Here is a 22,839-nt window from a genome sequence, read left to right as displayed (position 1 = left end):
CCTCCTTCGTTGTCCTTGCCATCCGAGCAGAGCGTCTCCGTGGCGACGTCGCACCCCAGCCCTCTCCACCCTGACTGGCAGATGCAGTGCCAGACGTTCTGATCCAGGACGCAGCGTCCGTTGTTGTTGCACAGCCCGGGGCAGCCGTCTGTCAACACGTCATGTACATGTCAAACGTCCGAGCAAATCAGAGGGAAGTCAAGCAAGTAGGGAAGGGGGGGGGGGGGAGGAAGGTGACAAGAGCAGGAGAGGAGGAGGAGGAGGAGGGGGAGTAGATTCAAAGTGGACAGGGGGGGAGGAGGAGGGGAAGCAAAGGAGGGACAAACATGATCAGACAGTATTGGGTGAACATACAGTACAATACACCTCTGACAGGACTGGGGGGATGGGGGGTGTGAGGAATTACTGTCGTTTCACATGAGCCAGACTGAAGAGTGAAGCGCTGATAATGCTGTTGGGCCAAATCTCACTGCTCCCAACTGTATGTTTCCTTTTCTTTGGAGGGGGGGGGGCTTGTTTTTCTGCATTCATCCTATTTAAGAAGCTCAATGCAATTTCAAAATCAATAGCCGTCTCGCAGATTAATAACTTCTTCTTGCCTGCGAATAATTAAAGCAGGAATTTTGCCCGTATTGCACTGCAAGTGTGACAAAACGCTCATGTGAAGTCACAGCAACATCATAAGGGAATAAGGAGCTATACGTACAATATGCATATAAAGGGAAGGAGTGTGTGGGGGGGGTGGGTGGACAGGGGTGGTCTAGAGTTTCTACATTTACAAACAGATCATTTGCTGCCAGATCGCATTCCTTTCTAGTGAGGGGGTGAGACAAGGAGTCGAGAAACATGACTAACCACACCAGTTTTGTCATTGAATCTGGCAGACAGGAGGGAAATTAAAGACACGGGGAAGAGGAGGCGGGGGGGGAACAGGACGACCGTGGAGTCTGTGTGAGACTGGTTGAGACGGACAGGAGAATGAGGGGACATATCGGTGGGGGGGTGGTGGTGGGGGGAGGTGGAGAGCGGGATCACAGCGGAAACATTATGATCGACTCGGACAAAGAACAGGTGTGTATAACGCCGTGCTAGGAGAAGACAGAGGGCAGGGAAGGATTGTTTGTGACAATCTCCCTTGGGGGGGTAGTGGTTCAATTTACCTTTATATCCTATCTTGACTGCTCCTATTACACAACCGAGGAGAGGGAAACATTTGGAAAAGAAAATAATTACTTATCTCTGTGGTGGCAGAGAGCTAAGACTGACAAACACATTTACTTATTGTAACTTACAGGGAGTACAAAGAGTGGAAACGCCTCCTGGCATTAAGCTGCAAACTTGCTTTCAAACACTATAGGAAAGTTTTTGCCGGAGATTATAGTTTTTTCGCCAGCGCGGCTTGTGCTCCAATGTCAATCTCTTTACAGAATGTAACTGATAACACTGAAAGCTCACCCGTGTTAACAGAAATCAATTTTTTTCCTTTTTCCGTGTGTGTGTGTGTTTTTAAGTCACAGGCAAACTTAAAAAAAGGTGTTTCAGTCGGATCAGAAAACATCTCGTGTAAGGCGCAACATTCTGAAGGCGAGGTGAAAACAAAGTGATTTTACCTGAGACTCTGGAATCCAGGGCTAACGCAAGCAAGCCGAGAGGGAGTTGGAGAGAGAAACAGAGAGGCAGGCAGGCAGACAGACATAAAATACAAAAGAGAACTGGCGTAAGTTGGGGGTTAGGGAGGAGTGACAGCAGAGAAAACAGAGAATTGCTCTGAGAGAGGAGAGAGACAAAGAGAAGGTGGGTGTGAAAGAGAAAACAATCTGCTAGGTGACAAACAAACGAAGGAGTTAATTAAAGCGGCGACTGATTAATCAGAATTACAGATTACCTGCATGATCACCGTCACAACCGTCTGTGCGAGTGTGTGGGATCATTTTTTCTGCATGTAAATCAATCTGCCGACTTTAAGCTCGACAAAGAAACGTGCGTTGTTAATTTTCTCCCCTCTGCTTTGCCTTTTTCCGAAGCTGAATGTTAACGGGCTGAAACACAAAGAGGAACGCGCCGCTTCTTCTTCTTCTTCTTTATACATGGGAGCGGTTTAGACGAGGCTGCACGACGCAGCATCGCCTTCCTCCAACATTTCTCTGTCAGCTTGTTTGGGAGCTATGCAGACTCACTTTCATCCCAATATGAATGCATCATAAAGCAGTGCAGCTAAACTTTACCCCCCTCTCTCCACAACACACACACACACACACACACACAATTCTGCCATCATCTCCGCTTCGGCGATTCCAGCACAATGGCCGGCAATGAACCCAGAATGCTAAGACGAATCGAAAACACCTTAATGGTAAAAATGCAGTGCTGAGAAAAGTCATTGACAATAGCTAAGCCTTAAAAAATAACAGGATCTACGTCGGCGCTCGCGACAATAGAATAGCTGTGGAAGTCCTCCATTCAGGCTCTGGCCATGTAATGTGATTAAAAGACGCTTTGTGCGAATGGCAGATATTCAGGTTTTGAAAAGACAAAATAAGCCCCGAGTTCTCGAAGAAAAGGTAAAATGCTGCCTATTCATCCAGACTGAATCCAAGGCCCTGACAGGAGTCTGAAACAGTCGGGAAGAATGAGAAAATGGATGGGGGCATACTTGGCATTAAGGAGGGAGAGGAAGGCTAATAAGATCAGGAATGTGACCCCCCAACACCCCAACCCCACCCCCACCTCCATCGAGTCCCAATTTGGATTTACGCTTTGGATCGGGCCGGTTCCACTGACGGAGAACTTGTAAATACATAATTGCGCTCTCACAGTTTGGAGAGGCAGATCTTTGTGTCGGGGGGGGGAGCGTGTCATTGTCGAGTGGTCGGAGATGACGCCCGGGGGAGAGCCGCTTGACGCAGTGTGTCAGGGTTTAACTACGGCACCTTTGACAGGAGCGAAGGCGTGAAGGAAGGTTGAGTTAAAGGTCAATAGGAAGTGACATCTCAGAACTCATTATGCTCATTAATGCCAGATGAAGCGCTGCCATTTCGGAAAAATGATATTCCAAAGAGGCCTCGCCCCGGCTTTTCTGCTCCCTAAATACCTGCCCTTGACTCGCTAATACAGGGGCATCACTCCAGCAGTCAAAAGGTGGAATATCTAAAATGGATGATAGAGGAAACACAAAGCTGATGGAGGGTGTGGCAACATGGAAGAAGAGGAAGAAGGGTTAAGATCTGCAAAGGCAACACTACAAAGGCATAGATACAGTGGCTCCCTTCCATTCATCACCACAACATTATTGATTTAAATCCCACCCGGTGGCCTTTGACACCTTTTCTCCTTCATATTTGCCACGTTTCCTGTTGCTGGATAGATCTTTTCCCAGAAAAAAAACCCCACTGCTGCTCAAGTCGTGAGGCATTTCATGTTCCCAGAAGCAGCCGCAGCAGCAGTTTGCTTGCAGCGAACACACGCGCACACAGGGGTTGTTAAAAATTAACACTGACCGTGGCTGGAAAACTCAAGGAGAAGAGCATTTCCTGCAGATACTCCACCCTCAGATGTGGCGGTATAAGGAACAAACTGTTTCATTACGGGATTTCTTGGAATTAATGCAAAAAAAGATCAATATCGGCATTTCCACAGGATCTCTGCCCGGAAGACCTGAAGATCTGCCTCCGTTTGTAAAAAGCATCATTTTATTTGCCCTTTTAAGTCCTAAAATGCCATGAAAGTAATGACTTCAAGTACTGCTGTCATGTGTGTGTCTGTGTGTGTGTGTGCAGCGTTGCGGCTCACCGATGGTGCAGTGTTCGCCGGTCCAACCTTGGTGGCAGTCGCACTTGCCCTCTCGGCAGACGCCGTGGTCAATGCAGCGTGGGTGACAGTCCCTCTGCTCGCACTCCGGCCCGGCCCAGCCCTCCTCGCAGTGACACACGCCGCTGATGCACGACCCGTGGGGGCCACAGTCCACCACACACACCTCTGTTGCAAAGGAAAAGCCATCACACACTGACAGCAATCGCAGAGCAGATGCAGTATGGACTCTGCTGAAGAATCTCACTTTGAAACAGTTTTCTTTTCACATATCTTAAAGGTTTCACTCAAAGTTGACATGTTACATATTCGACCGTATTTGTCTTTGTTTTTATAGTATAATTTAGTCCTTCATTTAGAATATTGTAAATGTCCTGAACTGCCCTGAAGTCTTTCCTCAATTTCACTCACTGTGCACGGTGGTGCTACAGCAAGGGCGCGCAAAAGCGGATCTTTTTTCCACACTAAAGCATTACAACGTTTTATCATAGACCCCTAAATGAAAATGAATAACAAAGCGTACAATATGTCCTCTTTAAGATGAAATATAATATGCTGCCTTCAGGCCCGTAGAGAATAAACCGAAAATAAGGTTTGACTTTCTCTTTTTTTTCAAGTGTGTGGTTTTCACAGGACAATGGCAAGAGGCTCTAAATGACGCGGCCCTCTGTGTGTGTATAGGAGCCCTTGAAGGGACGACACAGGTCTTCAGTTCTATTCTTAGTGTGGCTCGGTTACAAAACGTCTGATAATACTTCACATAAAGAGAGAGACTCTTACAGCGACGCCATTATGTAAAGACTTTACTGCTTCCTCTTCTTTCACGGCTCTCGACGGACTCTGTATTTACGCCGGCTACACACTTGGCAAAATGTCAGCCGGTCTTGAATCTTCGGAAGGCAACGGGAAAACCCAATCAACTTTCAATCTTCTTCCACTTTGACTAAAAATCAGTATTTGCCAAAGACCGGTGGCATTAATAGATGAGACGCAGTGGCATTACTTTAATGGGTTCAGTCCGTAATGAAGTTCCCTCCAAGTTTCATTGCCTGACATTTCATTTGTAAACCGAGATCTCCTCAATACGCCGGGGAGACAATACGATACATCAGGTCATGTTGCTCTGAAAGCCATTCAGATGAGATGAACGTACGCGAGAGAATGCACATAAAAAAAGATGTTTCACGGCACTTCACAAAGAGAGACGCCGCCCTTTGTTATGTGATGGCGCATGGATGATGCCAGACGCAGCTGAGATGTACTACCAGAAACTTTATAACGTCTTCGCTTGCTTATCAACAAAATGACCCCAATCAGCCACAACAACCCCCCCCCCCCCCCCATCTGATATCACACCAAAGCGTATCACACAGTCAAATGTATTTCTCTGAATAATTACAAAGAAGAAAACAGACACAGACGCAAGCAACGCAGGTTAAAACGAGGCTTTTTTTCATTTCTGCAGTCAATTAAACTCGGTTTTTTTATCAAAGGCTCCGGTAATCTCAGAGGGCACTTTCTTTTCTGATGAGTGGAAAAGAAACGGGACCTGTCATGGCGGAATTAAGTCAGAGCACAAAAGCGTTCCCGTTACTTTGGATGCATCTAAAAAAGACAGCACTTTGAGGTTTCACATGTTCTGAAAGCTCCGTTTTGTGGCATTTTGGCAGAGTGACGGATGGAGAAGTGAAACATGCGTCTCATGTCTGAACCCTGACAGACTTGGAGCATCAGAAACAGCTGGCATATATGTAGCATGAGGAGGGGGGGAAAAACACTTTCCTCTAAAGCCAATATTAAAGAAAACCCTTGTGTCAGAATAAGAAATGTTCATTTACTGGAACCAAGAGTTCCTATGAAGGCTTTTGAACTGCACAGACATAAAGTTTTCCACTGTGACAACACCCATCAGTGTGCTGGAGGAAAGCAGCTCGAGTAGAACCTCACTTTTTAAGTGGCTAGATGCTCCAGGAAATCTATACAGCCCCACAAAGCAAAAGTTTCTGACTTTTAAAACTTGGCGTAGCCTAAAGGGAGAGCAAATTAGCAAAGGAGACTTCATCCCGCAGCCCGAAAAAGGAATAAGTCAAGCATAATACACGGCGCCGTTTTGATCGCGCATATCTTTTTTTCCTTTACTACCGCATAAGCCGCACTCTTGTACCTGCACTCGTCCCGTTCTAACCCTCTGTTCTCATCTGTGAATCTGAATGTTTTTCGTCGATTGAGAGACCTTGGTTGGTTGTGATTAAGTGGAGTCGACACTGTAGAATATTAAGCGTGCCTCTGGAGGGAAGTCATTCAATTCCAAAGGGATACCTCCTTCCCATAGAATCTATGCAATCAATTTTTCATTAGTGAAAAAGTGTTTATCTGCTTTTAACATGCCCCTGACTCGCGCCGGATAGCGTTGGTGTGCGGTCGATCCGCGCAATGCTTGTGTTAATTAAAGTTTATTTAATTGAGGAAGAAGCTCGGCATTAATTAAGACGGAATCCTCCGCCCACCCAGGTGGGTAAACTCCCCCAGTTTTGGACGGCGACAAGGCCAGCCACGTCCTTCGGTATTGAGTTCTGCTATCAATGAGCTTGTGGTGCGGGGACGCCGACAGGATGTGAGAGGGCTGTGCTCAGAATTATCAAAAACTTAAACAGAATAATAAATTAACTCTCTCTTAAGTTGTGATGGAAAGAGAATCAAGGAAGACAAAATTCCCTCTTCACCTAAACAATCATTCTTTCTACGAATCAAACCAGCTGCTTCTCCTTCAGAACTCTTCACACACACACACACACATACAGGACGCTCTATCATCTCAAACATACCATCACGACTCCTCATGCTTACATCTTAACTTTAATTTCAGTTGACACACACTTCAGACGGCCTTTTATACCGACAGAAACACGCTGAACTTCCCTTCTCTACATTCAAACCTGGCTCAGTATCTTGCATCAGGTTCCCACGGTGAATCAGTGTATTCCGTCTGTGGCAAAGCGCATAAATCACCTGAATCTCAGGCACCGATCAGCGACGGAAGGGCTCCGACATTTCAACTAACATGCCACCTACCTGCAACAAAGGGAAACTCTGAACCCGCAGCCAAGTTACAAACGAGGAGCGTCTGCTGCGAGCGGACGTTCACACGCTATTGTCAGCTCTTCTCTGAACGCGCCCGCCGTTGTTGGGAAATGTGTTTATGTGTCTATTTTAGAGCGAGGCGTATTTGCGCTACGTGTTAAAAGGTGCACATGTTGAACGGCAGAACTGTTACATGTTGGTTTGACGTTTTGTACTTCACATCTGCTACGTCTAGAATTGGCAAACCCCCGAGTGTAACGAGTGTTGATTACAAAAGTGTGATCACACATACAACTCCACATTATTGAATTGTCGAAATCATAACGCAGCAGTTGACAGTATTGTTCCTCTGTTGTTCTTTTTATTCAGCTCAAACGGCCAATTCATAGGGAACGTAAGGATTGACTATTGGAAATTCAAAAAAAGCTATCTTTCCAGTACCGCTGGCTTTGAAAGTCTATATTTTGTTCCAAATAAGTCAAACTGGCCCATAAAGCACTCTGATATGTTTGCTCTGAATGCATCTTGAAAGCTCCGCTCCACTCCACAACACAAAGAGACGACTTCTAATGTGACGCTCCAAACTGGCACATCTACCCAGAGTAACACTCTCCTCTCAGGTGCTGCAGGGATCAGGCGTCTCTTCCTCTCTGACACTCATGAAGCTGGAATTCATAGTAACACTCAGCTGGTAGCTCATCCTATGTGCCGTAAATCTACAGAGAAAGCCAGAGTTTGAGCCTCGATCACGGAGCGCCCATTGATCATCAATGAAGCAAAGCCAGACTATTCATCAGTGTGACATCACCAATTACAATTTGGATTCTTTAATTTGTATTTTTAGGGCGAAAGCTGAAAAATATTGAATTAACTGTCAACGCTCTTTTAAGGGTTTTAATCCAAAATGCGACATGACTACTTCTGATAAATGATAACCTAATGATCAATGGAATGATGAATGTCAGACATAATTAACTACCACCCTTATGAGATAAATCACAGTTTTGTCATATTTCATTTATATTTCAACCACATGCCTGCTTTACTTCACTCAACCACCCAACAGTGACTTACAGCTCTGATTCAAACTACACACAGTAAACAGAAAGGCTTATACTGTGTATCTGCTGCTGTCCAAACATCTGATTTCATGACAACAACCAACCTGTTAATGCATTTAAAGCAACTTGGTAGACGTTACTAGTTACTAGAAAGCAGGCGATGGCATCAATGATGTCAAAGCAATGGCTGAGTAAACAGCCAAAGTTGCGTAACTTGATCTTTGATTCCATCTAAACAAGTCAAAAGGCAGTGAATCATATTCTGACCTATGGAGCAGTCGGTTCCGGTCCAGTTGGTCTCGCACACGCAGGTCCCCGAGTCGGTGTTGAAGGTGCCGTGGCTGGAGCACTGCTCGGGACAAGTGCTCTTCAGAATCTCACAGCCGATGCCGCCCCAGCCCGGGTTACAGTGGCACTCGCCGTGGTGACAGGCGCCGTGACCGGAGCAGGTCGGGTCCACGCAGTCCACTGAGGACACACACAGAGAGAGAGAGAGAAAGAGAGAGAGGATGGCGGTCAGGTCAGGTCAAATGTCCCCACTTTCAACCTACGAATCAAACTTTGTTATTATCCGCAGCAATGTAATGGCAGAGTGGAGCTGCAGCCTCGGTCTCGAAAGTAATTTTCCACCCTATGTTCAACTAGCTCCTTTATATTATAGGGTGCTCCCAATGCAGTGACAGGATAATTGTGCTTCATTATAAGAACTAGGGAAGGAGTACAATTAGCATTTAGACAAATCTAATCAATTACCATTAACAATTTGCAGATCAACTTGCTGATCTAAGTTAATAATTGGTAATTATGACCAACAAAATCAACACAGTAGTAATAAGGGATAAATTGTGACTATGTTATTGTGTTTTCCCCCGAGCTGATTACTCTGCACCCATATTGATGATCAACCTAAACCAATCCATCAAAGCGGAGACCCAAACTGCATGAGAATTCAATGTAATCCCCAGCCATCTGCGATACGTCCCACACTCTCCTGATAGAAAAACCACAACGAATTCATTTAGTGAACTCAATGCCGTTCCACATGTAAGGTCAATGACTAGCACATGTAAATCTGAGCTGATAATTGCCTTTTGTCGGCGTGCGGATCGATGGAAGTTAAACGCGTTGAAGTAGAAAAGGCCGAGGAGAAAAGAAGGAGCTCCTTCTCGCACAGGAGAAACAAATGATATTGAGTGATTGATTTTTCAACACACAGGTGTCTTCTACTGCAGAGCGTTGCGAGAGCTGCTGCGCGCAATCTGTTCCTCTTTGTACAGTCATGTGAGCAACAAACGCTAACAGGGACTTAATTTATACACATGGTATCAATAACAACATCCAGAACATTATCCGCTCAGTGGAGTTGAAAACAGCAATTGTTTCGCCAACTGCCTGTGTCAATCCCCCAGAGCTCCACGCAGAAAACATGCTGCAGCCAAACCCGACGCGAGCAGCTTTTTCCCTTTACCTTGCTCGCAGTTGCTTCCTTTGTGGCCGCTGTTGCACACACAGGTGCCCGCCACGCAGAGTCCGTGTCCACCGCATTGAGGATCGATACACTGGGAGGTGGGCACGTCACACTCGGTGCCCTTCCATCCGCTGTAACACTGGCAGCGCCCCCTGGTGTACTGGCCATTACCGCTGCACAGGATGGGACAGGCCGCTGAGGACAAGAGAGAAGAAGAGACGAGGAGTGCAAACAGTAAGTCAATGGTTCGCTGTGAACGCTCCAGCATGTGACTTTTGTTTGAACAGCGAGCTGAATGGAGAGGAGAAGAGTCAATATGCATACCTCTGGAACAGTACGGCCCGATGAATCCTGGGAAACAGTGACATGACCCCGCGACACACTCTCCGTTTCCATAGCAGTTGTGTGTGCACTCCATCACGGATTCTGTGGACACAGCAGCAGCAGTGAGTTACTCATTATGTTATTATATTGACGCAAGGAGACATATTATGCAGAATCACGTGTTCTTATTTTCAGTGTGGGCTGAAAAACACATGGACCCAAATTCTGTTCACCCTTGCTGTAGCCCTGCTGTGCATACTGAGTGAACGACAAAAGGCTCTCTCTCGCTCTATTATGATTGGCCAACTTTTGGACCATTCCGGAAATAGTGCAAACTGTAAAACAACCCAGTTTACAAGCTTCCCCTCATCATTTGACTGCACTTGTCTTAACAATCAGAGCATAAATTGACAGCTATTTGTCCATGTGCCACTAAGGTCTAAGCCTCCATAACATGTACGCTTCAGCACGACTATTCCCTTTCTAAGCCATTGTGAGTGTAACACACAGACACACACACACACACACACAGGCATTTAAAATTACACCAAACAATTCTCCTCCCTTGGCAGATTTTTCCTTCCTCCTGTCTTCCTCCTCTGCCTCGTCCACCCCCTTCTCCTCCTCCTCCCTCGTCCCCCAGCTCTTGAATGACTGATCATGCCCACACAAGCTATGCAATCTCTTGAGTGTTTACGCCGCAAATCCTCTCTGAGTTGAAGTTAATCTGACATATCCTAGACACAGATCTTGTGTTCACTCAACAGACCATCGCTCATAAAAAAAAAAAAAAAAAAAAGGCCACCCCCAAAGGAAAGGGGACCCTGATTTCGATTGGTGTTAGGAGGGCAAACTTTTTTGTTATTACTCTGGCTTGTATTGTAAGTTCATCGAGCCGACGACGCACCCGGGCAATTTTGACCCCGCACATCGATACCTTCATATTTGTTGAGGTGGATCAATGGGCCTCCCCAAAGGAAATAGAAATAGAAAAACGTTAACTCAACTTTAGTGTTTTTCCTACCCCAAAACCCACAAGGAAATTTCACAGACTTCAGAACACTGAGGAGGTTGTTAGGAGCCAGGGATCAATGCGGTGTATGGTCTCGTCTTATAGTGTCGAGCTCAATAAACCACTACCCTCCAGTGAACGGCTCCACTCTCCTCCTTGGTGGCTCAAAGTTTGAAAAGCTTGTTTATGTGGCAGCCAGACTTTTGCCGCAAACTTACTGGTTCGCACAAGAAAGCGCAGCTGTTTAAAGCAAATTAAAGTCCCCAAACATGTCATTACGCATCATTCCAATCACACTTCATCATCCTGCCGCAGCAGATGTGTGTCCCCGCACCCTGGATGATGGTGTTGTAGGAGACGGTCTCCACGCTGCGTCCATCATTATAAAATGCCAGGTGCCACACCCCTGTGTCCAGGTACTGGATGAATCCGGCTTGATGGACGGTCACCGGGTGCTCCAATCGGGTCCTCGTCTCGGGCTCGCTGGGCATTCGATGCTCTTTGGCGATAAGCCGGCTGCCATCCAGTAGTTCAACAAAGTCGTACTGCAAAATAAAGGAGAAGAGCAGATTCCGCAAAAGGCAGAGTTTGATACGCCTGATTAAAATGTGCAGGAAAGACACACAAGTAAGAGGACCTCTGCAAACTTACCCTGCAAGAGAAATATTCCAGGATCAAAAATGTTGATTTTGTTTTTATCCAGAGACAAGTACTTGGAGGTGATAGATGATGTTTGGAGGGCTGTTTGCCCACTTGATGGAGCTGATATGGCTCCAGTGCAAGTGTTAAATATTCAACAAAATGTTAACCTTTTTAGAGAAAAACAACTTTCCTCAATATGTGGTGAGGGTGTTGCATGGGAAATCGACACTTCAATCATGGATCCCTAAAATACATGTTTGCTTTTTCAATGATGTAACATTGGCTTCAAAATATGATAAATTGGCTTCAAAATTTATATCATCAAATATGTTAAAAGCTGTTTTAGACTCCATGCATCATATTGGGTCCTCTATCAACACCACTTGATGTAGGCCCACATTTGGCTTTATGAGGTAGTAAATGAACAAATTGTTATGTAAACCGACGATTAAAAAAAATTGAATTTCATCCAAAACCTTACTTGTACTGCTCAGAATTATAACACAGATCAGAGAATCGCGCGCCCCCCCCCAAAGGGCATTTTCCTGCAGAACTCCAAATGATGCAACAATAGCATACTGCACACTGTATATGAATTATATATAACATAGTACATAACTCACACTTAACATATACTTCTATCCTATATACTCTGAATGCAGCACAAACATTGATTTACGGGGTAAACAAGGTGTAACGACTCGTCCCTGCCAAGTGAAACAGGCAAAGCGGAGCATCTGCTCCCTCTCTCTCCTCACTGCACCTGCTCAACACCTGAACATCACTCTGACTGAGGCTGTAAAGTGCAGCAGAAAACACTGCAAAACCGCCAAACTGAAGCAATCTATAGGCAGCACACGAGTGCAGCAGATGCAGACTGAACCCCGAGCTGAAACAGCAGCAGTAAGTTGGCTACCGTTCCCACGGACGTGACTCCTGGCTGAAACACTCTGAGGGCTACTTAGAGGTGTGATAAATACAGGCACGCAACTGATGGTACAAGTGTTTGTTTTGTTTAGATGAGCTTGATGAGGGTGATTGGGTCGTTGATGAATCGTTGAGCCGCTTAATGACAGAGTTTCTTTAGCTACTGAATAAAAAAGGCTTGTAATTTTTCCTATTTTTGTAAACGGTGTCCTCACATGGCGAGGACAGCTCACAATGTAAGAGAATAGCAAGAGGGAGAGAATGCTGCTTATTATGCTATAAGTCTTCAGGAGGAATCGATCCATGCACTCCAATTTTGACCCAGCAATTAACTCTGACTTTTTGAAATTTCAAAACAAATGTCAAAATACATTTACTGGAATCTGCAAAGAAATAAAACAAGGCAATGGCAATATCAATGAGTATCATTGACATGGAAACGCCATCAAGGACACTCAAACGTGATTCTTCTTTTTAATGACTATGCTAATCACATCAAACAAAAGAACTGACTGAAAGACGGCAAAGAAAATAGATTAAATCAGGATTAAGTACTGAGGAATGTGGCAAACATGGACCCGAGCAACCTTTCAACTGACTTCCGCAGAAGAGGAAAGAACGCATTAAGCAAGGGCCAGGTGAAGTCAACACACTGTGTTTGAAACCCTTTTGAGTGGAGCTGGGAGGGGGTGCGGGGGAGGGGTGGGATATTAACCTGGCGGAAGTCGACTTCTTTGTGTTTGCTGGCTTGAGGGTGGGGGGGGGGAAGTAATAAAACAGTTCATCCCACGAGCTCAAACCCGCTTAGCTAAGTGCATACATCTCGATTAGCTGGCCCAGAACCCCCCTGACTCATCTCAATCCAACAATAACTGTGAAAAATAGCCAGGAGACCAAGCGTGGAGAGAGCTGGATGCCCCACGGAGAGGAGGAAGACTCATTCCTAAGCCTTGAGCTGGACTGACCTTGAGGGCTTAAGGCCCTGAAAACTAATGAGTTGAAAATTCTTCTGAAATAACACCCAAAGTTTATTTCTTTTAACTTGCATCCGCACACAGAGAGTTCCTCAATAGCACATGAAGGAAGTCTATATATGAGAAAGGTGGTAAGGCTGCTGAACTTAAAAGTCCCTCTTGTCTTTTAACTGTGAGACCAACAAACAGTCAATATCTCTCATTGGGGTCTTTCATGCTCAGTTAAGCAAATGGCATCGATTTGTGCTTCTGCTACCTGAACAGAATACAATATAGAGGCAGCCACAACAGACACAGCGTCCATCATTGACCAGCTCTGGTCCCTCTGCGGCAACAGCCCCGTCCATAAAAGCAGTGTCCTCTTAATTAGTACCCTTTGTGCTTTTATTTTGTAAGGATCGCCGTTTTTTTCATGTGAAAAGTGCAACACCGCTCACCTGTTGTCACCCGCATTGGACCTTCCATCAATGAGTGGCCCTAACTCCACACACTTGAGTGAAGCCCATCTTTGCTCAGAGAGAATGTCAGGAAGGTGACGCTAAGAGCTTTTGCAGTCAAGTGTGCTGGAAAATAACCATTGTCGGAGCACTTCCATCACCGCCAGGCCGCCCCGTCCCCAGAAATGTCATTCAATACAACACATAGGGTGTTTTTTGAAAATACTTCAATTTGCAAATGACAGCTGCTTACCGGGAAAAAAAACATTTCCAAGCAGACAGACGGACAGACAGCCACACAAAAGCCGCGCAGGGGCTGAAACCAGAGCTTTGAAGCCAAGAGAGGAACAAACAACCCACCACTTCCAATTGTACATAGAGCAAAATTCTAATATCAAAGCTTCTGCTCAATTCTGTGTATCAATGTGTGAGTTGTGAATGAATACCTTTAAATGTAGATCGATTCTGTGGACAGTATTTTATAGTTAGATGTTTTTGTGAGGTCGAAAAAGGGACTCTTCGTTTCTATGGCAACCTTTTTGTTGTCTGCATGCATACGACTAAAATCAAAATCAAAACACATACAGTATCCGAACACCCAGCACATCCTGCGTCTTTTACTTGTTTTAGTCAACATTTCTATGTTTAGCAGATATCCAGGTGCTTTTATAGCTACTGTTGCCTGGCATTGTGACGAGAATAGGGAATTGCAAGACAACACCTCCAGCAGCTGCCACTGGTTTCCTCTGATGATTCTGAAAAAATAAAAGTATTGTTTTCCTCCTCTCAGGTTCGAGTTGTCAAGATTACAAAACACATGTAGGCCTGGGAAACACATTTTAAATATTCATGTGTTTTCCAGGCTTTTTGTGACCGTAGAAAGGCTGAAATCCTTTGATTCTTGTTAGAAACAGACAAAATGTGATCTGATAAAACACAGCATGAATGAAACTTCTTTTTTTTTTTTACCTGTGTGTGAGACGGTGCAAGACCCTTCCGGCCATACACTCCGATCAGAGCGTTCTTCTGCACAGAGATGTTGAACTTGAGGAACCGCGGCTGCTCCATGCTCAGTTGAGAGCGCCAGAAGATCCCCGGTGGGACGCTCTGACCCACCCGCTTGCCTATTTCTACCTGCCCTGTATCGACAGAGTTGTTCTCTTGGAGGATGGCGGTCGTCGTTCTTCCTGCAAGACAGCAACATGCCCACACCAAGGTCACGTAAGGTGTTGAAGCATTAAAATAGCACAGACATAAATACCAGTTAGTACTTAACTGTGTATGTCTTTGTAGTCTGGGTATCATTAAATGCTGCACTGTGCCTTTTGCTTTGTGGTGTAATCGTATTCATTTATTCAATCTTGGACTTAACCATAGCAGTCATATCTTTTACAAATGAGCACTGGCCAAGCAAGACAGGATTAAAACTAATTGTTCCCCACGGCCCATGATGCACTACTCACCAGAACAAAAATGACCAGAGATGACTGGCTTTCTTTATGAGGCACTAACAGGCTGTGTCTCCTTTGTGCAGTCCAGATGACTCATAGAACGAGGCTTTCATATTGGATCAAATCTGAATGGAATCTGTCAGATGTACGGCGCGCTACATGGCCAGAGTAATAACAACAAATCAAAGCAATTCAGCCGACGATGTCCTTAAATTCTGCTGCGATGATGGGAAGAATGCTGCTTTTAAAATTGACTCGGGCTGGAACACAAACTGTGGTCCGCAAGGTGTTATAACATAGATTTCACTGTTAAAAAGACAAATCTGTAAAAAAACGCTTTCATGTCACTACTGTCTAAAGATCTGTTAAAGGCAGAATAAAACTCTGCGAGGGCTCTTCAGGCGAGTAAAACAGTTGTCCTCAAGTTCAAGTTATCAAACAGAACCGAGATAATGGAGAGAAATTGAGGACACGTGGATATGTGTGTACTTATTTGCACGCTTTAACGCTGTGTGTGTAAAGAGGCCATCGCCTGTCACTTTAGCTTAAGTCAAAGTGTAGACTGGAAGCCAAGTTTACCTCCGGGGAGAATAATAGCTGGCTATCGATTCCCTTTAAACAGTCCAAAACCTGCCTCATGCTATCTTAATTAGCACTACTTATGAGGATTTAAATCTAGCCTAGTTTAAACAGTTGGGCTTTTGTCTGGCCCAACTCAACTCAATTATGTCTGCCATGGCCGCGCATTCTAAATACCCTGGTGAGCGAAAAGATTAATTTGGTGGCTTTTGCTGTAAAGGTGAGCCGAGATGGCCTGCCAGCCTGCATCTGAATACAGAATGCTCCAGGAATATGATTAGGCACTACGACTCCGTCTGAGATGGGCAAATTAATATTCAGAAGGTGTAACATCTCGACAAACTCTACAGGCTGACTGTGCATCAACAACTGAATAATTCATTCTGTCATACTTAAGGGCAAACGTACTGTCGGACAACAGAAGTGTTAATCCTTAATTTGAAAATCGACTCGACTTCGTGTAATTAACTCACATTTTATTTTTGCTGAGCTGATATGACCTGGTGAAATGTTTATGTGATCCTAAAAACAATAAGCAATGATTAAATTAAGCCTCGAGGTTATTATCTGACGGATTGGTTACAGCTGCAAAGTATCTACGTGTGTCACAGAGCTGAGACAGGACGTGTGTAGCTTTTCTTATCCTGTTCTAATTGAAACGTCCATTTTGAAAGATTTGCAAAGCTCTAATATGTAAAAAAAACATCCACTTCTACTCGCCCTTGCTGCAGCACCGCTGTGCACGCAAAGTGAAAACAGGCAATTTTTAGACATTGTTGCATCGTGTCCTGAGCTGGCAACATCCACAGACACAGGCGCTGCTGGTCAAACACTCATCACTAGCCTCGTGCTGTGTGGGCGTGTCTAATTAGGTGTGTAGGCGGGTACATTCTTATGTGTTACGCAATGATGTAAACATGTGAACAAAGTACAAAGAAGCACGGAAAAACTAAGCTTTCACAATGTAAGAATTTGTCTTAATGGATGCAGGATACAGGTGTTTACCTCAAGTTCTATTATACTCTATTGAACTATGAAAGGGAAGATCTAAAATCAAATAATGCATAACAAATAGCACAATATGACCCCTGTAAGACACTGTGTATATAAAACGTGGAACTCAATAGCGTGCATCAGTGCAACAGAGGCTTATTTGAATATTGTTCAGTAAAACATGGTTATCTAGAGAGGAGTCCTTTATTTCTCTCACCGTTGTCAGCAGACAGAGCTGTCACTATGCTTGACTGAGTGGGCCCTGTCTTTCCAACTCCTCCGTTTTCAAAGGCTGCTTGGCTGTCCAACTCTTGGAGCTGCCAATTGAGGCCGAAAAGGTGCATTGCTGTAAAATACACAAAGAGGCTGCGTGGGCTCATAGAAACGGATACAACAAATGAGCAAACAAGAACACAAAAAACAATCAAGGCACTTAAGCACAAAAGAGCTATGGGCGGAAAAAGAGACGAGGCGCAGCTTAACGTCGTCGCTTCATTTCAGATTTTGGGATTTTTGAGGCTACTGTGCCATGGGTGCCTTTTGTGTGAACAGCATTGATAGCCAGGCGGAAAAAAAGCCATTTTAGTCAATATATAAGAACCCTGTTGCTCAAGCATGTTGCCTTGGGGAATGAGGTTGATTAACGTTCCAAGCAAGCAGTTACTGTATTAAAAGAGAGCAGCGGGGAGAATTTGTGTGCCGACACAATGCTTTCACTTCAGACACGCAGACCAGCCATGGTAAAGAAGTCTTGTAAGTCCCCGAGTGTAACACCGAGGAAGAACGACAAAGAGATGCAACTGCATGTGCGTGGGGGAGTAAAAGGAAGGAAGGAAAGAGAAAGAAAATGGGAGAAAGTGTGACGGGGGTGTGCAGAGACAGACTGTCGTAGCAGGGGAGGGAAGGGACAGGGTACGGAGCCACTGGAAGCCACTGGAAGCCACAGCAACTCCCCTACTTCTCTTACATAACTAAACTGTGTCTGGCTCGCATTCGGCCAACCTGCTCTATTGTCACAGTATCGGATACAATCAAACTGTGTTCTTGTTGTTTTGGGAAATTGAGGTGCTTCTGTGTGCACAGTGAGAGGGCCAATCTCCTTCAAAGTCACCAGCCAAGGAACATGCTGAGGAAGCATCTTGATTTCCGACCATTTGATCTGCGGGAGGAACTTTTCTCCAACACCCGTCCCTCGACTGGGAAGATGGATATTGACTGCAGCAAATAACTTGAGAGGTGGAAGTGTGTGTGTGTGCCTGTGTGAGAGAGGGGGAGAGAGAGAGAGCGCGCTCATGTGTGTGTGCGTGTGTGTGAGGATATCAAATGCAGAGGAGAGCATGAGCTAGATGGAAAAACGGGCCAGTTTATCTATCAGCGTCTTGTCAAAAACGGGTGCATGTGTTTGTTTAAAGCCTGAAGCTGTTGGAACATGGAAACTGTTAATTTTAGTGCGATAGCGGCGTCCTCAATAAAACAAATAAACAGACACAAAGAAATTCTGCATGATTTCACAATGAGAAATACAATCTGGCAAACCCCTTTATTAGTCAGTGTCACCCTTTCCTTTCGGCTGCCATTTTTTGTTATTGGTTGCTTAAAATAAAGATGGCTACAGTCTGGTCCGTCGGGACTTTTAACGGTCTTACAGAGTTTGATTGCAGCATGGAAGCGTTGCAATGTGGAACGCTACAAGATGCGGTTGGCACAGATAGATGCCGTGCAATTTCTGTGCTTATATAAACAGCATACCTGCAGACAGAAAGTAGTCAGAGAGCACATAGAGAACATCTACCGAAGGTCTCAATGTATTTTCATGCATATGGACGCTGAGCTGCATGGAAATAGACACAGTGATGCCGAACTCAGTTTTTGTACAAGGAAGTCTTGACTTGACTTTTCATATTGCCACAACCTATAAGGCTAGATGCCATCAAATTCTGCGAGATCTAGCCGGGTTCACATCTGCGAATGCTCATTGTGTTTATTGCCTTTATGTTAAATTGTCCACTTCTAGCATAATTTTATGATCAATTGCAGGAAAGCTGTACGGAATATCAAACAAATGAATACATTCCATATGTACCGATATGGTGAAGATTGAATTCAATTCATTGCTGAGATTTAATGGCTTTATAAGCACTATAATGATGGTACTCCTAGACCTCGTAATCAATTCTTACGGGGCCCGTTGAAATCCAACATTTCATTTAATTCTACAGTTCCGGAGAAATCCTGAGAAACACACAAACAGAAGAGAGAAGGTAACCTCCCTGGCAAGACAAAATGAGAGTCTGCGTCTTTTTCCTGTTGTTATTTATGTCATGGTCACAAACATATTTTTGGCAATCAGTGTGAGATTTACATAGCATCCAAAATTGTCGACCCTGCTCAGGCATTCACCAGAAATCGGAACTCAATTTGCAGTCATTCGCCAAGAATCCGACATGCTGTAAAAATACTCTACTTTGTGCCCAAGATGGAAACATTTTTACCCTTGGCCCAATTAAACTGTCAAAGTCCTCATTAAATACAAACTTTTCAAACTGTATACTTGTGTTTAGATTAAATACTAACATGTCAGTGGATTTAAATTGAGAGTGAAGCACGTACGACGCTATACAACCAAACAAATTCTGTTCCACACACAAAAGGTGATGCATTATATATTCAAATATATACAATGGTTGCAGTTCTTCAATTAAACTGTACACCCTCTGCTCCATGTTATTTCCAACGTGGTTGTTAGAGCCAATTTAAAAATAAATGAGTCGTGGCTTTATACGACTGTCTGGGAAACATGTTGAATAGCTCAGCTCCTGATTGTGCTATAATCACTCAATTTTCCGAGTATCACTTACTTCCATCAGAAAAATAATGTGTGTGGTGCGGGCTCCTTGTGCACAATCCGCACCGCAAAAACCGTCAAGAGATGCCTCCTCATCTGTACGTCTGGTGCACGCCTGAATCTCCACTTATGCCATCAATGAATCGCTTCAAAATGAGTAGCCCTCAATTTAAGAATTTGCATAAGTTATTCCTGTCGCCTGGTCAGTTGAATTAATATTTATAGGGCTATGAGAAATCCTCTTTCTCAGGAAGACGCTGGAAAACCTCAATCACTGCAGAAACAATGGAGGAACACGCTCACCCGCGATGAATAAGAGGTTGAATTTGCAAGTTAAAAGTGTGTTTGTGTGAGCTGGGAAAACCTGCGCGGTCTCTGGTGTATATAGAACACTTCTGCAACAGAAAATGTAACATGATCACCAGAAGACCTCCTGGCAGATCTCCCAGCAATTTGTTTCTCCAATGATTCATGGTGGTGATGGTACCAGGTTAAGGCTTTCAAGGCTAAATCAATACTAATGCGTAGTGGAGCAACATGAGATATCAGAGAGCATAAATGAGAATAAAAATCCGCTTGTATTTCCTGTTTAAATATGCAGATCCTGATACACCATCCTGATGGCCATCGTCTCCAGGAATAATTAGTCCATTTACCAGAGAGAGGTGGCCCATCTGGAGTCATGGTTTGCCAAACACAACTTGGAGCTCAACAGCCTCAGAATTATTGAGATAAACATTGTTTTCAGCTGGAACTCGCCTGCACATCTCCCCAGCAAAATCCCCCGAGGGACTCTTCGCAATGACCAACAGAGCTCCGAGCACGCCGAAGATGTTGGCGCTCCCAGGGAGAGTGTCTTCAAATGGCTCCAACGGAATGACAACATGTCTAGCACAGCACCGGCCAAGATTATGTTTTTATTGTCCTGCATGAGTGAAGCGGCTCAGTGTCTCCTTCTGCACTCATGGCTTCCTCTGACATCGATTGCAACATTAGTATTATATATTAAATCATATTGACTTAGTATTGCATATATTCTTTTAATTCTTCTGTCATTTCTCAGGGTTTTCAAGGTTTCCACACACACACATCTACTAATCACTGGTCGCTCGAGCTCCAATCAAACCAGAATCAACAATTCAGATGGAGGCGTCACAGTCCTCCATTTACTGTATCTGTATTTGCGATAGCTAAATGGTGATTCATGGTGTCTGGTTGGTCGTTTCATTCAACCTGAGAAATCTAGGCATTCTCAATACAAGCGCAATTTGAAAAAAAAAATCAGCTTGTTGTTTTCTAGGTACAATCAGCATCGAAGCTGGACTCGGCCGTGATTCACTCCCCCAATTTCTGAAATCTTTCCAATCAAGCCCGTCTGCAGCATTGGAAAGCCTCCACTAAACAGGGCTGCTTCACTGGAAATATTTGAGCTGGTGGTGTGTTGATCAATCATCGTCCATTTTCCAGTTGAGCTGATGACGACTGCATGATTTTAACATGTTTGAATTATTTTTTAGGTAAGGTAGTTTAACAGTTATTTCTCAAATACAAAGATGCATATAAGCATTAATCAGAGCTACTGCATGTTCAAAAAATAAAATACATTCGAAAATATATAAATAAAGGTAAAACAGGTGCACCTCTATTCATCGGTCTGTCTCTGTGTTAATGGGACTGTGTGAGCCGACGGTGGGGACAAAAAAAAAAAGAGTCGAAAAGTACGAGAGCACATTGTAGCTGTTCGAGATGTCGCACCTGGCAGGTAAATTGGCGGCAGATGAAAGGGAGAGGAAGCTGTGGAAAAAGACACCTGAGGCAAGTGGCATAGGGCTGCATCTGCTTAACTCCGACACAGAGAAAAAAGAGCTGGAAACACCAGGCGCAGACTCTGGAATGAGGCCAAATCTGCAATTCCCCAACATCCGACAGGTCTACCATTAAACAAGCCACTGATTGCCGGGACGGAATTGTTGTAAATGAATCCAATCTGCTAGAACTGTTAGGTTATAGCAGCTGAGCAAATTGGTTGTGCGCTTCTCTCCCTGTGTAAACCGCGCAGATCTGTCATGAGAGGGAGGCGCAAATATAAATAGCAACTGATTCTTATGCACGATATGCAGCTCAGACAACAAAAAAAAAAACGTGCACAATTTATAACATGAGATCATGAACAAAAATAGGTAACAAAACAGTTAAGTCAATAAACGGATTGTGAATATTGATATTGATATAGCAAGTTTATGACCTCTCCTTGAAGGGGAGTGCTCCCCCTCTCTCTCCCCCTACTCGCCAATAAAACACAGGTTATAGGATCTCCCCCAACAATGCTATATTTCTCCTTATACAACTGTGTCACATTTCCCCTGTCTGCAAGCTGGATGAATACTTATATATCCGCTCAGGGGAAAGTCACAGTGCAAGATTAAGGGCTTGGATGACATGGGAGGGCATGAGGGGAGATGAATCTGTAACGGTTTTATTGCTGTGGTCAAGATTCTAAAGGTTAGCAAGAAGTCAGTTTTGACACATGCAGTAAAAAAGAAGAAAGAAGAGGAAAACATTCAAACGCCCTCTCATATGAAATAATGCCCACAGGGACTGAGGATGAGCACTGGTTTATCTTCCTGGCCAGGATAAAAGTATTTCCTATTTGAAAGAACCGGAGAGAGACTTCTGGTTTAACTTCTACAAAGAGTTGATGGAAAGTTCAAGAATTTGGGAGCAGTTTCTCTTGTTCAGTCCCTCATCTTATGTTTCAGTCAGCCATCTGCGCTGGCCATTTGAACCTCCCTGCCTGTGTTTTAGCAGGAGCCCCCCCGAGGACACGGACGGACTGTGTCGCTCTCTGAACTGGGATCAGTGCCGTGCCAATGATGCACAGCCCTTGTCAAAGGGAAACACAGTCCGGAAGGTCTTGTTGGAATCTCTCGCAGGGTGAAGCGTTTGCATATCTGACTGATATCTTAGTCAAACGGAGGCAACTGAATCAGGGAACGGCAGCGAGGGGGGGGGGGGGGGGGGAGAAACAAAAACAGGCAGACGAAGAGACACGCCGGCTCCGCTCGTTCCAGGCAGCTTGTCGATCATGTTGTTCCGTTGCACTGTGAATGGCATTTCTAAAGACTGAATAATGATACTACAGATAATGGAGCTGTGTTCTCTTTCAGCTGAAACTGAAAGAAATAAATGGCTTCCTGTACAAAAACTGCTGGTTTTCATATACGTTGTTGACAGATCG

At 44.5% G+C, this 22,839-nt stretch overlaps 1 protein-coding gene across 2 annotated transcripts in view; it reads right to left on the bottom strand.

Annotated features, from left to right (window-relative positions):
• Positions 1-22,839, bottom strand: part of LOC142999350 (teneurin-3) — a 126,284-nt gene that overhangs the window by 38,372 nt on the left and 65,073 nt on the right. For both annotated transcript variants that reach the window (XM_076148847.1, XM_076148846.1), the window contains exons 6-13: positions 16,974-17,102; positions 14,703-14,920; positions 11,088-11,298; positions 9,742-9,843; positions 9,418-9,612; positions 8,217-8,417; positions 3,790-3,975; positions 2-148 (exon numbers count right to left, since the gene is read on the bottom strand). In XM_076148847.1, the coding sequence (XP_076004962.1) occupies positions 2-148; positions 3,790-3,975; positions 8,217-8,417; positions 9,418-9,612; positions 9,742-9,843; positions 11,088-11,298; positions 14,703-14,920; positions 16,974-17,102 (1,389 nt within the window). The remainder of the gene's footprint in view (position 1; positions 149-3,789; positions 3,976-8,216; positions 8,418-9,417; positions 9,613-9,741; positions 9,844-11,087; positions 11,299-14,702; positions 14,921-16,973; positions 17,103-22,839) is intronic.

This window comes from Genypterus blacodes, unplaced genomic scaffold (genome assembly GCF_046128005.1).
Source record: "Genypterus blacodes isolate CSIRO-AG114 ecotype Tasmania unplaced genomic scaffold, CSIRO-AGI_Gbla_v1 ptg000044l_1, whole genome shotgun sequence".
NCBI lineage: Eukaryota > Metazoa > Chordata > Actinopteri > Ophidiiformes > Ophidiidae > Genypterus > Genypterus blacodes.
Note: the sequence above shows the minus strand (reverse complement) of the source record. Positions and strands in the feature narration are given on the sequence as shown.